Below are 16054 nucleotides of genomic sequence, written 5' to 3'. Positions count from 1 at the left end.
ACACAAAAAAGCAGACAGCACAGCAAGGATCATGGCTGTACCTCCAGTTGGTCAGGAAGTGCTGGAAGCAGCAATCCAAGGCGGACTATCTAGTCACAGTGATGAGGGCTGTCTTTATTTTCAGCTCCAACAGCAATAGGGGCTGGATGACCCAGGCTCACTTTCCTTCCCTGGGTGATAAGCACTCACTGTGCTACCACAAGGGCCTGCTTCTGCCAGGCTTTGACCAGAAACTCAGGAAGCTTACCCAAGAACTGCGTTAAGCCTGGTAGATGTATACTTGCTGTAAACGAGAGGGGAGGCATTGCTTTATGTCAGCCGCTGCCCAGTCATGGGGCTCTTGCATCTTCTGGGGCAACTCTGGCAGCTCTTACACTTGTTTCAATCCCCACCGCAGTAGTGACAGCAGATGCAGATCATGGTTTTCACGGCACAGCGACTGTTTCTGTGCCAGCTGTAATTATACCCACAAGCACCTTCTATGTACACCTCCTTGCAACTCAGGACAGACCAAATTTCATGTGAAAAGACATAGTAATATGTTGCATTTAGTTCATTAAAGTGTGAGGGCAAATAAGACAAAAGAGAGAGCGGTAAGTTCGGTATTCTTTCTTCCTTAAATGAGAGTTGTATCTTTTAGGAACAAACCAAATGCCTCCACAGTCCAGTTACATCTTACAGGTGGCACTCAGCAACTGGAATTTACATGACTGCTGCTAAAAGTTAATTTGGAGATCTATTTTTAGTTTATTCAGGGAGAATGTTAGATATATTGAGAGCAAAATAGTTTTAATATTACGATTGATCTGTGAGGAACTGCACCGTCAAGTCTGCAACATGAGCTTGATATCAAAGACCAGAGCAGAGGCAACGAAACTGACCTTACCTGAACACAATGCATTAGTTTCAACTTCTTCAAGTTAACATCATTATGTCCCCCACTTATCTCACCTAGCATGCATTCCTGCAGAGTTCAGAATACATCTAGACCTTTGCAACTGTAAAGACTTTTCCCTGCCATACATCTTAGTAAATAAAAATGGATGTGTTAGGGCAGCTGAGAACAGAAAAAAACACGGGAACAAAGGCTCCCCATAGAGCTGGTTTAAAAAAATTAAGCTGCAACTTGAAACAAAAACACAGTATGTACAATAACAACCTGCAAAAACTGACAGTAGTAGCAGTAAAGCAGTAAGAGCAAAAACCTGTTTTATCTGGGAATCCTGAAAGCTAGAATGCAGCAATCTCCATAGACGTACAAGTAAGTTTTGAGAGAAAGCATCAGTCTGGTAAGGCTGAAGGTCCTACCTATATTAAGCTCTGCATGCGACTTCATGAGAAGACCAAAGAGCACAAGGGTATAAGGAGCAATCCTCAATGAGCAGACTGAGCTCAAAATTTCAAAAAGCACCTGAGCAGGTGACTTACCTAACACAAAAAATATGTATTTTTTTTTTTATCAGAGAGTTAATGTTAGGAACAGTAGCACCATGATCCTCAAAAAAGAAACTGAGGTAGCCATCTTGTACCTAATAAAATGATATGCAAAAAGAAAACAACATATATATTTATTTTTTGTTCAAAATTCTTCAACAAAGTACAGCCAGAAAGGAACAAAGAATTAATCCTGCTCATGTAAAAGACATTAAGGACACAGAACTAGCTAAAATGAGTTTTAGCTTCCTTTTCTCTTCCTTTGCTATTCTGAGGTACACAGACAACTGGTTTCTCAGTCGCTTTCTCTGGAGAGATATGTTAAATGCTTTATAACGGTTAAGATTACTTTGCCAAGCAGTTCAGGTACAAAACAAATGGAAATCAGGAGAGTCTACAAGTCTTTCTTGGCTAAAAGAAGTACTACTTACATTGCAGAATTTTTTTCTCTTCATTCTCCAGACCACAAAAAGCGCATTTTCCTTAATAACTCCGAAGAAATGAGGCATGACAAGTGCACATGAATAACACATTTACTAAAATTCCAGAATTATTCTGTATTATTGTCTATAACACACACTGAACATTCTTTTCAAATGAAGTACAACATTTATCAAGTAATAACAGTTTTAAATCTCTTTGTTACCTAAACTTTTGCCAATCAAAAGGCACTACTATAACTTGAAACCAATAATTGAGTCAATTTTTCATTCTCCTGTTTGCATTAAGCTGGATATAAGCACTGGAAAAAAAAAACAACTTTAGATGGTCATGTAAGGTAGGACTTGACAAGCCTCTCCCACCCCTCATCTCACACCTCCCTGCACCTGCTACCATTCCTCTACACAGGTCTTCTCAAAAAACACAGTCAGAAGCAGCAAAGAGGTGGATGCACTATTTCCACGCAAACTGCTGAAGCCTGTATGTGAAACAACTCATTGTAGGGAAAAATTAAGGAAGGCAAAGATGGCAGAAAGAAGACATAAAGGCCTGGCTGAGTTATTTTCTTGCTTAAAATTAAAACCAGGAAATGTTAAAAGATTACTTCAATGAGGTTTTTCTTCACACTTCTCATCCTTCCAACCTCAGTATCATGCATATTAAAGTTCAAATTTGCTGTGTTTTCCACTTTAAATGACAACACAGAATGGCAACTCAGTTAAAGGTCTGTTAGGCTTTGTAAGTTGCTTGAAAAGACAGTCACCTCTCTCTTTGTCTCTTATTTCTTTAATATGCTGAAATGTTTTGAACTTTTAAGTTTTCTCCTTCCAATTTTGAAGGGAGACCAGAGGGCAAAGGATAAAAGGGTGGCGAACACCATACTCTTCTTTATTGGAGAAGGCTTTAAGCAATAGTTCGTATTAATTCCTGGATATCTTGTATCCTAAGAAGAGGCAAAAAAATTGTGCCATACAGACTTGACAGAGTAGCTCACATTCTATGAACTCAAATTACAAAGACTGTATGTGCAGGCAGACATTTAAAACCGGGACTGTTGAACTGAAAACAAACCAAGCACATCCATTCACAATAGTTTCTTTTTTTTTTCAAAACCAAAAAACCCAACCAAACAAAAAAAAAAATCTAGTTCTTTCCATTATGAAGGACTGCAAACATACCAGATCTATTAAGACGAAAGCCAAAAGCTGCCAAATTCCACAATTTATTTCTTAACACTAGGAGATGGTATAATCTGAATGCTTTAATGTATTTAAAATTTGAACAAATTTCAGCACAGATATAACAGAAAGATCCAAATTCTTAGATATGTGCAAGGAATCAGTTGAAAAATATTCTGAGGTAAACTACAGATGTTGGATTAATTTGGTGTGTGGAAGGTAAGCAAAACTGACTGCCAATTATTAGCTTGTAAGCTTAGTTGTGAGTAAGGCTCCATCCTAGGTAATTTAGATAAATATTCTGGAGAACATTATACAGCACCTTCTGCCAGAAAGAAGGCCAGAAAACTCTTGGCACCATAAGAATGAACACAAAACAGAGACACTTCATGGACATATACCTGCAAAGACCACAAAACCATCCAAAATGGTGTAAGTTACTTTTGTACCATAAACAAATGCATGCAGTCTGGGGAAAGACCCTTCTGTGTTCCCAAGACGCTTCCATTACGAGTGATGATAGTTCTGCATACTCAATGGTAGAAATATAAACACTCTTAGCAGGGAGTAATGATTTTAAAGTCTGGTAAGATAGACTGAAAATCTTCACCTACCAAAACTGCAGTCATATAGCTTCTGTTTATATTGTCCACCCAATGGAAATAAGATATTTAGCATTCCTCTATGAATATAAGCATTACTAAACATGGTAGGTTTATTGAGACAAATGCTCTGCCGCTGTTTTCCCCACTACAGCACTGTACCTACCTTTGGGTACATTTTGCTATCAGCACAATTAGGGAGTAAAAGAAAGGATCTCTCTCAAGGAACAACTTTGTTTCATCCATAGAGCTAAAAGCACTGTTTCTGGAACATTTCTTTACGGGCATTCTTTAACCACACAAAGGGGGGTGGGGGAGGAGACGCCCTTTGCCATATTTTATAGTAATCAAATTAATATCTGAAGAAAGAAAAAACCCAGCAACTTTCGTAGACTACACTCACTGTATGTAGTAAATCATCATTTTCAAGGCACCAAATGCACAATAAAGGAGACAGATTAAAGGAAACAAAAAACATTCGGTTACTTCCTGCCCAGTTAATATTACAAAAGCTGTGCAATTTGCAAGAGGTAGTTGTTAAGTAGAACAGTTATTCCAAGGTGTGGTATCCATCACCTACCTTGTAGAAGGGCTCCATTTCTCTTGAAAAAGGTGCTTCCTGGCCAAATGGGTGGACCTGATGTGCTAAAGGTAATAAGAAATAAGCGTAAGAAAAATCCCATTTATATTAAACAATTATAAGTTACTACTTGCATGAATTCTGTTTTGCTTTCAACGCTGATGTAACATCACGGCATTTTTGCCTTCAAGCAAGGGTCTAAAATTTCACATTAGAAATTGGTTAATTTGAGTCAAGATTCATATTCTCTAAACAAGAAAAAACCTCCTCAGGAAAGCACACACCACGCTTTCTTAGAGGAAGAGAGGAAAAAAAAAAAGCAACCTGGAATGAATAATAAAAAACCCACCCAAATCAAACACATTTACTGAACTCTCAGTACAGCAAAATATACACCTTTTCCCAAAGCCATCTGCTAAAACCTCAAATTCTTTATGGCTTTTATTCAGCCATGACAATGTGCCACCCCAGCTAATGCATCCACCTGGAAAAGCCTTAGCCAGGCACGGAGCGGTGCCTGTGCCTCAGCCACCCTGCCCACCGAACCCCCTCGCACGCCGGTCGCCTCACTGTGTCTGAAAACACACAGCTCAGCGAGCTGCCCGCAAGCACCGGCATTAGCGAAGCTTGGCCTTTGCCATGCACGTGTGCTCGGTGACTGTAGCAGCTCCTGCGAGTCCCCCAGCGGGGTTGGTGGCCATGGCAGACCCTTGGGTGCCTGGCATGTGCGAGTGCCCACCTGAACTGGAGCCCTCTCCTGACCTCGGGCCACCGCCAGGCCCCGCTCTGTCTTTGCCTCCTGCTCCCATGGTGGCTGCCCGACAGTAATGGCCTCCAAGAGGCGTCTCCTCTGACCGGCACAGCTGAAGGTGGAGAACGGATTCAAACGCGGGAAAAGGGAAGAGGAACAAGAGGGAACATCGCTGTGATCCTCCAAACCTTGTTTCCTTTGTTGCCTCAGCACAGCCCCACGGTGCTGCAGGCAACAGGATGGCAGAGCACCCGCTCCAACAGCCAGAGCAGAGGGGAGGCTGTGAGGGAGCGCCTCATGGCTGCCCGTGCCCCTCCTCAGTGGAGCACCACTGCGCCGACACCCCTCCAGAACAGCTCTCCTTCCTACAGCAGCCACGCCTGTTAACAGAAGGACCAAACTTCTCAGAAATAAAAGGTAACCTGGCTCTTACAGTGCAGGTGACTGTTGGCCAGGTGTGCCCCGGCTGGGGGGGGGCATCCTCAGTGGGGCAGGCACCACCTGCAGGAGTTCACTGATGTCATCCCAGGGCTCAGGCACAGCAAGTATTCTAGAAGCACAGTACCTAGCAGAAATCACTATGCTATTGATATATAAATAATCGCTATGCCCAAATTTGAGCACAAATTAAAAATAAGAGACTAAATATCTTTCAGTAAGACTGTTGTAAGGCACTGCCTATTTAAGGTAACCCACCTTCCACTTCAGAGGCAAATTGTGAACTAAGCCCAACATGCCACTTCTGTTCAAAGTTACTTTTGTCTCCTCTTGAGTTGAGTACTGCTACACAAAATGCAATGAAATGGAAAACAGATGTTTGTCTATTACACTGACAACATAGGCAAAGTTCTGATAAAACGCCATATATAAAGAACACTGCTTTCACAATTATTCTGCAGACTCTTGTGCTAACATATAAAAACTTCACTGTGTTAAAATACAGACTGTAAAAGGATCCAAAGCAATTACATGAATAATAAAAGCCTTCAATACTCCTGAACAACAACAACCAAAAAAAAAAAAAAAAAAAAAAGAGAGAGAGAGAGAAAAGGCGGGGGGGTGGGGAAGGAGCATGGAGACCTAGAGCAAAGCAACCAAAAAGAAGTTAAGTAGGTCTACATTCGTAAGTGTTGGAGTGCTCTGGGGCATGCACTCATCTGAATACAGATGCTCACTTCATGGGTTTGATGTAACCAATTGTTTGCATTCCTTATAGTAAGCGCCAGCTCTTCAAGTGTAGCTCCTCAACTCACATGAAGGTCAAGAGCTGTTGAGGGCATTCATGCTCCTGTAGGACAGGCTCACAGTTTTATACTGTATCAGAGTCCACGATAATCTCTGGGACGGGACCCATCACACCACAAGTAGAAAGCCATACCGTAGTCTTCATACTGTACAAATTTGCCACAGAAATCAGAAATCACAGTATGGTAACTATATGCCATTCAAAAGCCCAAGAAAAAGAAGGTGAAATTTTGCAATGAAGCCATAGAAAAACTTTACTCCCAGGCTACCGTATGCCTGTACATGGGTAGAAGAGGGTTAAAGAGAGGGAAAAGTGTATATATTTGAATAGACAAAATGTCTCCAATAGAGAAACAAAGCCATACTGATTTATCTTATTTTCCAGCTTGAAAAAAAGCCCAAGGCCCTCATAAAAAAACTCCATCTGATTCAGCACAAACCCACATGAACTGAGAAAATTAACTGTGCCTTCCCAGGGAAGGAAGCTAAAGAATTCAAGCATGTAAATTATGTACCACAGTGACCGGTCAAGCCTTTCAAACAACAAACTTCTGTGTTTTCAGGGCTTTGCTGAAGTTAAGCTGTGCCTGATCTGTGTTGGATAAATTCTCTTTCTGTTCACAAACTTTGGCACGTGAAGTCTCAGAGGGTATTAATTATTAAAACATACTTCAAGTTGAGAAATGACAGAGTTAAACTCTCCCTTTAAAGTGTTCAAAAGCTGCTTCCTCCCTGTTCCAGATTAAGAAACCATTTGGAGAAGTTAATTCTTCTAAAGACAATCTACAACAAAAAAACAATTAGTCCATCCCAGGTGTTTTTTCCAACTAATTGTTTCTTCAGTGTAGTCCGTAAGCTACCAGAGAAAAGTGGCTGGTTCTCCTATAGAAGTACAGCATATTTTGTATTTAGAAAAAATAGAAACTCAAAACCTGGTTTTAGAATTTTCTTTTGTAATCAATACATGCTGTAAGATTACTATTTACGCAATTAGCATTATTGATGGAGCTTTCCCCAAAACTTATGAACTAAACACACTCACTAAAGTAATATTTGATTTCTAATAAATCCCCACACAGCTACTAGAAGAAAAGCAGTAACCAGTTTGAACTGTTACATCAGTGCGAAGAAACCTGTGGCCCAATACATTTGTAGTATGCACAGGTCTAGACTGACTTAACTTCCAGATGAGATGAGCACAGGGCACTTGGAGGGTGGGTGGGGGAGAGGCAGACTTGAATCGATTATAAAGATTTTAAACAAGTATCTTTAAAGAACATGAATTAGTATAGTTTATGGATAAGATGACAAGTGAAACGCCAACAGTTACCTGTCAAGGACTGTTGGTTTGATTTGCAGGAAACACTACCGTTTCAAACATACCTGCAGCCAAAAGGATATCCAGGCTGCAACAGGATTTGTAGCAAATGCATAAAACAGGATCCAGGAGCGTGAGTCCACATCCATCCAGTGCATCATCCACCTCTCTGTAGCACAGCCATTGTCACTACAGCATCTGTGCATCACCGCAGGGAACAAATGAAGTACTCGCATGCTTGCTGAAAACGAGTAGCTGAGATAACTAACAACTAGCAGTGTTGTAACCTGTGAGCATCTGCTTGTGTTGAAATGAGATACCTGGAACTAGGAGCTACCCCTGATCAAACCCAGCCTTTCCTGGGGATTCGCTATCAATTTTTAATGACAGGTGGGACTTGATTTCCGCTCAAGGCAAGGAATGAACTGTTTTTCCTCTGATGACACAACCAGTAGGAAACTTTGTTGTGTCGCAGGGCCCCAAGCATGGGATTTTTCTGAGGGAAGGCTTTTCCATAGGAAAATGTTGCTTTGCTGAAATCTGAACCATTCCATGGGAATGTGTTGATTTGGACACCATCAGGCCGACATGAAGGCTGGCTGGCCAGCCAGCAAGGGTTCGTGGCAGCCGGCCAGCCCGACCAGGAGCTCTCAGGGCGTACAGAAGCAATAACGTGTGCGAGCTCCCCCTGATTAATTATTTCTACCAAAATGTATGCCATGCATTTATAAAAATCTTTAAAAGGTGCACAGGCTTCAAGAGACTTAAAAAAGGAAATATAAATCCTTTGTCTTCTGGAATTCACATTAGAGCAAGATGACTGCGGTTCTTAAAGCCAAGCACTAAAAAAAGCCAGGGTATGAATTCTCTCTCTCAGTTGCAGTATTTCACAACTATGCCAAAAACTCTCACAGGCCTCTTTGTCAGAGAGGCCTGATTAATAGATTTAAAAAACCCAAACAACTAAAAATTCAAAACAAATTCAATTGTGTGGGACTACACGCCACAATTAAGGGATGATGAAAACACAGAAGAAAGGCAGTAAATACAGGCCAATGACTTGAGTTACCAAATCCATCTGGAGGGTGATGGTAAATCAGGAGGACAGAGGAAAGGGGGGAAAACAAACAAACAAGCCAACAACCCCTCCAAACGCACGCCTCTCAGGCTGAGAGCTATTAGGCTGAAGAAAGAAGGCTCAGCGGGGAGGCAAGGAATATGCTACGCAGACACCTTGGCCCACCATGGCTAAGAGGTGGCGGGCTCAGCTGCTGGGGCATAGCTAGTGCTAAAGCACACTCTAGCTCTGAGGAAAGGCTCGGAGAACAGGGCGGGACAGCTCAGTAGCGGGTAGAAGGGTGAACAGTATCAGCTGAGCCACACAATATACTCAATACAGAACCTGTAGGCAGCAAACAGCTGCCAGACCACAAACAGGCTGCAGTGACACAGTGGATCCCCTCTCCAGCCCTTACCAGTGGCAAAAATGATGGGCACAGATGATTGATTCAAGGGCCGCTACATCCAGCTCAGCCTATGGATTTTGTGAAAAGGTGTGGCAGGAAGAAATACAACTCCTCCTCTCCTGACAGGGGCAGTAAGTTCCCAGTAATGCAGAACAAGTGGATGGGAGAACACCCAATTCACTGCAATCATCACCCTCTTCCGCAGGGTTGACAGCAGTTACCAGGACAGCAATATAGCTGCAAAACTTCTGGGAGTGAAAGCTGCAGCTTGCCAGATGAAGGGAACGAAGGCATCACTGTACCCGCACTGTAAGTACTCCATTACCAACCATCCACAGAGTAAAAGACTTCACTGCAAGTCTCACCTACACCTCTAACAAATAGTGAAGGAAATGTCAAGAAGGATACCAAACCTAGAAACAACAAACTATTTTGTCAAAAAGTAACCAACAGAGCACCTTGCTGGTATAGAAAACCCACCTCTGAAAGTTTCTGAAAAGCACTAAACCACAATTATTCTTATGTTCAATTTGTTGAGATAATAGCTGTAGGTGCCATTACCTGACTGCAGCCAATGAAACCCTGCATCTAGTGGCAGCAGGGAACAATGCTCTGGACAGGTATTTTCAGCTCCCAATGCAAGCTGGACTCAGACTGCTACCATAAGGTATAAAAATTGATGTCCAACTACGCTGGAAGACAGCAGTTTTTACCATTCCTTAAGAAGTAAATTTTGGATGGGGTTGTAACTGAGAAGAAAGCTTAAGAAGTATACTTTTGTGGTAATACAGCACCCCTTGATGCTGCAAGATGAATGGTACTTTGTCACAGCGGTCACCCTGTGTAAGGCATGAGAAATATTCATGACTACGGCAACAAACAGCCTTCTTGGCTCCCATGCTGCACAAACACGGTCTGCACCGTGGCTGTCAGATGGCATGAGAGGTCACTCAGTCCAAACCACACTGCCATGACCTTGCAGAGTGAACACAGGACAGACAGCATCTCATTCTCGTTGAGGACTCCTCTAATACTTGTCAGCTCTTCACTGCTTGTACCGGAGGGCTCAGATCCTTCTACTGCCCTATCAGCTCCGTTTTCTACACTCAACTTTAATGCCATTACTGGATGGGGCTAACAAGACTACTGCACGGCAAAGAGGGGTTAATGCTCTACACCTGGGTGCATAACCATAGATACATTAAAGAATATATCACTCCCATTATAAATTTTGAGCAATACAGCAGCATTTAGGTACTGCTGCACCTCTAATACACATGTTCTTTTAACAAGGAAAAAAGAATTTACAATCCCTGCCAGCAGCTTGCTGGCAGTTAATATCACAATTAGCAATCACCTAGCAACAGGCAAGCAAGCTTCCTCTCCAATCAAAGGGAAAAAACCTCTACTAACCTGGGCTAATGACAATACATTAAAAAAATAAAATAAATCTGGAAGGTACGTGTTAAGGTATTTCCTGATTTTAATGAAAATTGATTACTTTAGAGATTTAAAATATATGAACCCTTTACTCCATCTTCTCGAATTTTCTGTAACTGACAAAACATTATTCTTAAAGAGATCTATGAATTCACAATACTAATTTTTAATTTATGAAGCCTGATCTAATATTCTGGTAATGCTTCTCTTTCCTCTACAATTCCCTTTTTTATTGTCTCTCAGTATCTCTCACTTACTGTGACATGTGGAATCAAGACTTTAAGCTCCTAGATGGAGTCTTTCCTGGTTTCTCTAGGGTGCCTAACATTTTCGAGTGAACAATAAAATTTTGATCTCTTGCGCACTCTAAATGAGTTTTCTATATGACATGACTGCCAGAGGGATTACATCTAAATTTTTATTAAAGACAAAAGAAAAGTTGCTCGGGAAAGCTATTCATGAACTAAATGCCTGAAAATAAAATTTAATGCTACTTTTTGAAGGATGAAGTGGAAAGTTGGCCAAATCTTTACATTCTTCAAATAGCCAAAGCCATTCTCCTGCCAATACCTCCACTTAAAAAAGTAATTAAGCATGAAAACAGATAGCGGGAGGGAAAGAGAAAAAAATTATGATAAAAAAAGTTTGTTAAATTTCCGGAATGAGGGATAAAAAGGGTAATTCCTGATTTCAAGAAAAACATGGAGCCCATCAGTGACTGCTGCTGACGTGATATATGAAGCCTTCTTGTCCCCTTGGTAAGACTCTGCAGCCTTCAGCCAGAATTTTAGTCTTAGCCAAGACCTGAACATATATTTATGGACAACAACAGAGGATTTCTTCGTTAAATAAATCAAAACATGATTTCTAGAGAGTTGTGTTTTAAGAGAGATGGCTATTTAAGGTATGCCAATCATAGTACAAACTGCAATTTCTCAGCAACCCATGTTTAAATATTTTAACACATTTATTGTGAACACACTATAATTCCAGGCTAAATACTGTAACAGGAAAAAGTTCACATATATTTTAAAATTCCTGGTGAGACAACTGTCCCACATTACTTTTAATTAAAATAGATTTGTCTCCACTGGGAATTGGGATATGCCAGCTATCAGCCTCCAGTTCTAATACTGCCTCTACCACTGAATCACACAGTGACTTCAGGCAAGTCATTTCATTTTTTCTGTCTCAGTTTTCTTTTTCTTCTTTTGTGTTAAAAACAGGAGTAAGTTCTTACCGACACAGTCTTCATATCTCTGGGAGGAATAAAGAATTGTTAAGTAACAACACAATAGGTGAGAGAATACTGTTTTGAAGTGCATGTAGTTAAAGGAGGAACAACACAGCCCACTTCTAGAGTATGGGTTGTTATTTGTAGCTTTCCTAATTTTTAAGGAAGGAAAAACACTGCAGATTACTTCACATGCTGTAGTGCTGTGTTCCTCTATTTCACAACTGCAATTAAGTGGTTCCTAGATTATCTATCACTGGATGAAAAACTGGTGATCGTCAGGCTGGGGAAACTTCACAGTTACCTAAACTTGCTCATGTGCTACCGAGCATGTCTGTGCCAGCTCATGCAGGCACCACAGGTTAGTCCCCTGAAGCCCAGATGAATAGAAGATCCTGTTTACGGACAGCCACTGGCCCCTGAGACCACAGGGGACTATGGCCTCTTTTGCACTGCAGCAGCACTGAGCGCTGACCTGGCCACTGGAGGAAAGTTTGATTCACTTCTATTCCACAAAATCAGAAATGGAGCACTTCAGTTTTCTGATAAAAGCCTTCATTTGCTGCAAAACAAGTGACAGAGAAGAAGAGCTTCACTTCTGTTTTGTTTTTTTCTTGATCAGAATTGCACTGGAAGGAAAAAAAGTCTTTAATCTCAGATTACAGAAAACAAATTAGTCCTACCAATTGCCTATATCTAGGCTCACCTTCATTTTCCACTTGATATAAAAAGATTGCTCTAATAGTTAATGCTACAGCACAGACAAAGCTCTAGATAACTTCCATGCCTACCACCTGAGCAACTGACCTGCAGTGAAACCATAGAGCTGCCACTCAGGCACAACACTGTAAAGCTCTACTAAATGAAGTATTTCTCTAAAATTGAAACATTAAATTTTTAAAAAGCCCAAGGTCACCTCACTGACTTCTGTTATTCTAGTCCTGAATTCTTGATTTATTATTTTTGCAGAACTTCAAACAGCTTTGCTGGTAGACCTGCCTGGATTTAACAAATACCTTCTACACGAGGCTCCCACTCACATTTCTAACCACAACTTAACCATAGCCTGTCAGTCAATTGGACTTGAGATTAGTGATACACACATCTCTGCTAGAACAGCTTGTCACCTATTAGTGAGAATATGCCACTTGTTAATTTTAAAGACACCAAAGTACCTTAAACATGCACAAAGTTACAAATGTGCAAACACAAAAGGGCATATCTGATCTCCAACAAAACAGAAATAGTTGGTAAAAAGGAAGGAGAGGTTTTTAAGTCTCCCACAAATGCTTCATGTTGCTCGCTGAAATTCTTGTTTATCCGGTATGGTGCGATTCCTCCTTTTACCAATTTAAGCATTAAGGAAACTCAAAACTAAGCATGACCTGCAGGATGCTGCCAGTATTAACTCCTCCTCCACCACTCGCTCGAAGCCAAGGCAGCTGAAATTTTCCATACTTGGTCTCTCTCATTAATCTTGAATGAATGTAGTTCAGATGATTCAGAACTAATCTGGCTTCTGGAATTACAGCAGCAGAGGACAAAACGAATGTTTAACCTCTCCCTTGGAACATTTAACCTCTCCCAGATGCTGAGGATAGTTTTCCCTGGGAAGTATCATGTGCATACAGCCTCTGCAGCACTGCTGCAGAGGAGGGTGCAGAGATTTGCAGTCACTGGGCCATACACCAAAGTGTTTTATGTGTGTGTCAGAAAGTTACATAAAAGCAGAAAACATGACGATACTAGTAACAAAACAGAAGTAAGTACTCACAGATTTGGAAAGCTGCAATTACATTTTCCTATAATCTCAATTCTACCTCTTCATGCATATCTAGTAGACAAGTCCTACATTCAATGGTCATACATTTATCTCGCAAAAGATCAGTGCCTGAGGATCATACTGCACAGCACGCTAGGTGCTCAAAGACAAATGGTAGTTTGTGGGTGCTTCTATCACCAACACAGAAGTTTAATGCATAAATAACGTTTTTAGAAAAAAAAACTGCTAAGGCATAGAAAATTTAGTATTAAAATTTGTGAGTTTTCACTCATTCACATTCCTGCAATTACTCAGTCTGAAGCACTCATAGCTGTATTTTAGGGATGTGGGAGGAAGAGACCAACACACACATGAAACTACAGCACCTAACACTGGGCTGTTTCACCTTGCAGTCTGGGTCTAGAGATGTAACAAAGAGGGAAGAGAATACAGTATTTTTTGCATTCAAAGGCATTGTAGAGACATCACTTAGATCAATCCTCCCACCCACAGAGCTACAGAGATACCAATTCCATTCACAGAAAGGAAAACATACCGAGATAATAACACACCTCCAAAAGACCCAGCAAACCCTGGCAGACCAGGACCAGCCCCCAGATGCCCCACCTCTCAGCTCCAAGCCCCTGCTGACAACCCATACCATCATGTTAGGGCTCCTCATCACTAACATTATTTGCACCTACAATGGTTTAGTATCTCTCCTAAATGGATCCAAATCGGCTCAAGTTGGATGCAGAGGAAATTAAAAGCAGAATTATAATATGCCCTCCACTGTTCAGAAAATTTAAAGCAAATGGTACAAGTTTGACTAAATTCTATCCTATCAGTTGGGAAAAGATGGGAATTTTCCATTTATTCGAGAAAAGTCTTCAAGTCAACAAAGCTTCAAATTCAAGGGGCTGAGCAGATGAGACTTCACAGATACTTACACTGCAGAAGTCTCTTCCTTCTTTATAGCCCCTGCCAAAATGAAGCAGCCCCACTGAACCATGGTTGGGAACTGTACATTATCTGTACTTCTCTCGTCATCCAGAACAAGACACTCCTAGTTATTCTCACAGTAGCGATATCCACAGCACCCAACTCCCAGTATCTGCTACTTAACATTTTCAAAGCAGAGCTATGAAATAATGAGTTTCACACATTCTGCAAATCTAACTGTAGACTAATACTCAGAGGACTTCATTTTGACTAATTTTAAAATTATCTTTAGCCACTTTCATCTTAGTAGAAAAATAAACCTCCCACCTGTAATGGGAAATAAAATTCAGTGTGCATCTTTATCCCTAATCCTTACCTCTCTGAACAGCTGCTCAGCCTGTTGAGAATACTAACATTGTACTTAATAACATTCTAATAATTCTCTCAAGTTACAGTATTACCTGCATGAATGAAGGAACTCATTAAAGCTGACCTTCGCATAATTTATAGCAAGAAGTCACCCTCCTACCTTTAAGCCAGTGACTCCTCCCATGTCTGTTGAAGTTGTAGCTCTACTAAGAAGGAGACTAGTCTTCCAGAAACTGTCTTACAGCATTGTTATTTCACAAATCTTGGCTTCCCTCGTGAAATTAATGATATGGTCTAACCTTCCTTCTGTTTGCTGCTTCTCCTCAGCTGTTTGTGCGAAAACTGGGATGCAACTCAGCAAGACAGGGCTTAAACACTCCACTCTTCCATTTGGGATTGGCAGCAGAAAGCAGAGGTTTAGAAATAACAGCTGTATGAAGAAAGGTGAAGGTGGGCAGGCAATTGCTTTGTGATGAGACACTAGTCTCTACATCTCTGCTTTATCCACTGTGACTTCATGTGGGGATGGTTGAAAAAAATCATTATGCACATGAAAAGAGTCACAAAAACTTGCAAATATCCACATTTACTGTTTCCACGTGGTGTATCTGAACAGCAGTTTGGTAGCAACCTTGTGCCAAAACATAGAAGCCTAGGGAGAGCGTCTAGGCCATTCACTCTCTTGATGAAGTTCAAGAAAGTTAAAGAATAAAACCAAGTATGACAGTTCAGCAATCCCCTGTGCCCCTCACTGAACAACTCTGGTTTAACAGCCTGTGTTAAGACCGCAAGCTCTCTCCTCAACAAACCAAGAAGTTCTGGGAGGTCCAACTGCTGGTGGGCAACCCCCAAAACTGAGGTATTTCACTACAAGGGGCACAAACTTTGCAGGCACCAAAAGGAACTACTAAGGATGGGCACGGTTATCTATCAGATACTGTGTAATTCTCCTTCCAGTTGAAATCGGTATCCGTCATGCGGTTGCAAAAAATTATCATTAACTAGCAAAAGTATGTTGATGAGTGTATGTGCAGTCTCTCTCTCTGTAATTAATCCCTGGAGTAAAGCTGTTCCTTGGATCACCTCAAATATAGAAAATCAATGACTTAGATTACAGGAAACAATTAATTATGGTTCACTGGTGTTTAGAAAGAGACACTGAACCCTGACACCCTCAGATTATCATTTGAGCCTCTAAAGCAGCAAATCACAGAAAGTAACAAACTATGCTTTTCAAATATCAGATGACCTCAAGCTTGCTCATTCTAATGAAATGATACTCATCAGTTATA

General features: G+C 41.0%; 1 protein-coding gene across 10 annotated transcripts in view; it reads right to left on the bottom strand.

Annotated features, from left to right (window-relative positions):
* The window catches only part of FOXN3 (forkhead box N3), a 211968-nt gene that overhangs the window by 72162 nt on the left and 123752 nt on the right, over nucleotides 1-16054 (bottom strand). For all 10 annotated transcript variants that reach the window (XM_055716614.1, XM_055716615.1, XM_055716613.1 and 7 more), the window contains one exon: nucleotides 4236-4300. In XM_055716614.1, the coding sequence (XP_055572589.1) occupies nucleotides 4236-4300 (65 nt within the window). The remainder of the gene's footprint in view (nucleotides 1-4235; nucleotides 4301-16054) is intronic.

The sequence above is a fragment of the Falco cherrug genome, chromosome 7, assembly GCF_023634085.1.
Source record: "Falco cherrug isolate bFalChe1 chromosome 7, bFalChe1.pri, whole genome shotgun sequence".
Lineage (NCBI taxonomy): Eukaryota > Metazoa > Chordata > Aves > Falconiformes > Falconidae > Falco > Falco cherrug.
The sequence above is the reverse complement of the archived record's forward strand: the minus strand, read 5'-3'. Positions and strand labels throughout refer to the sequence as shown.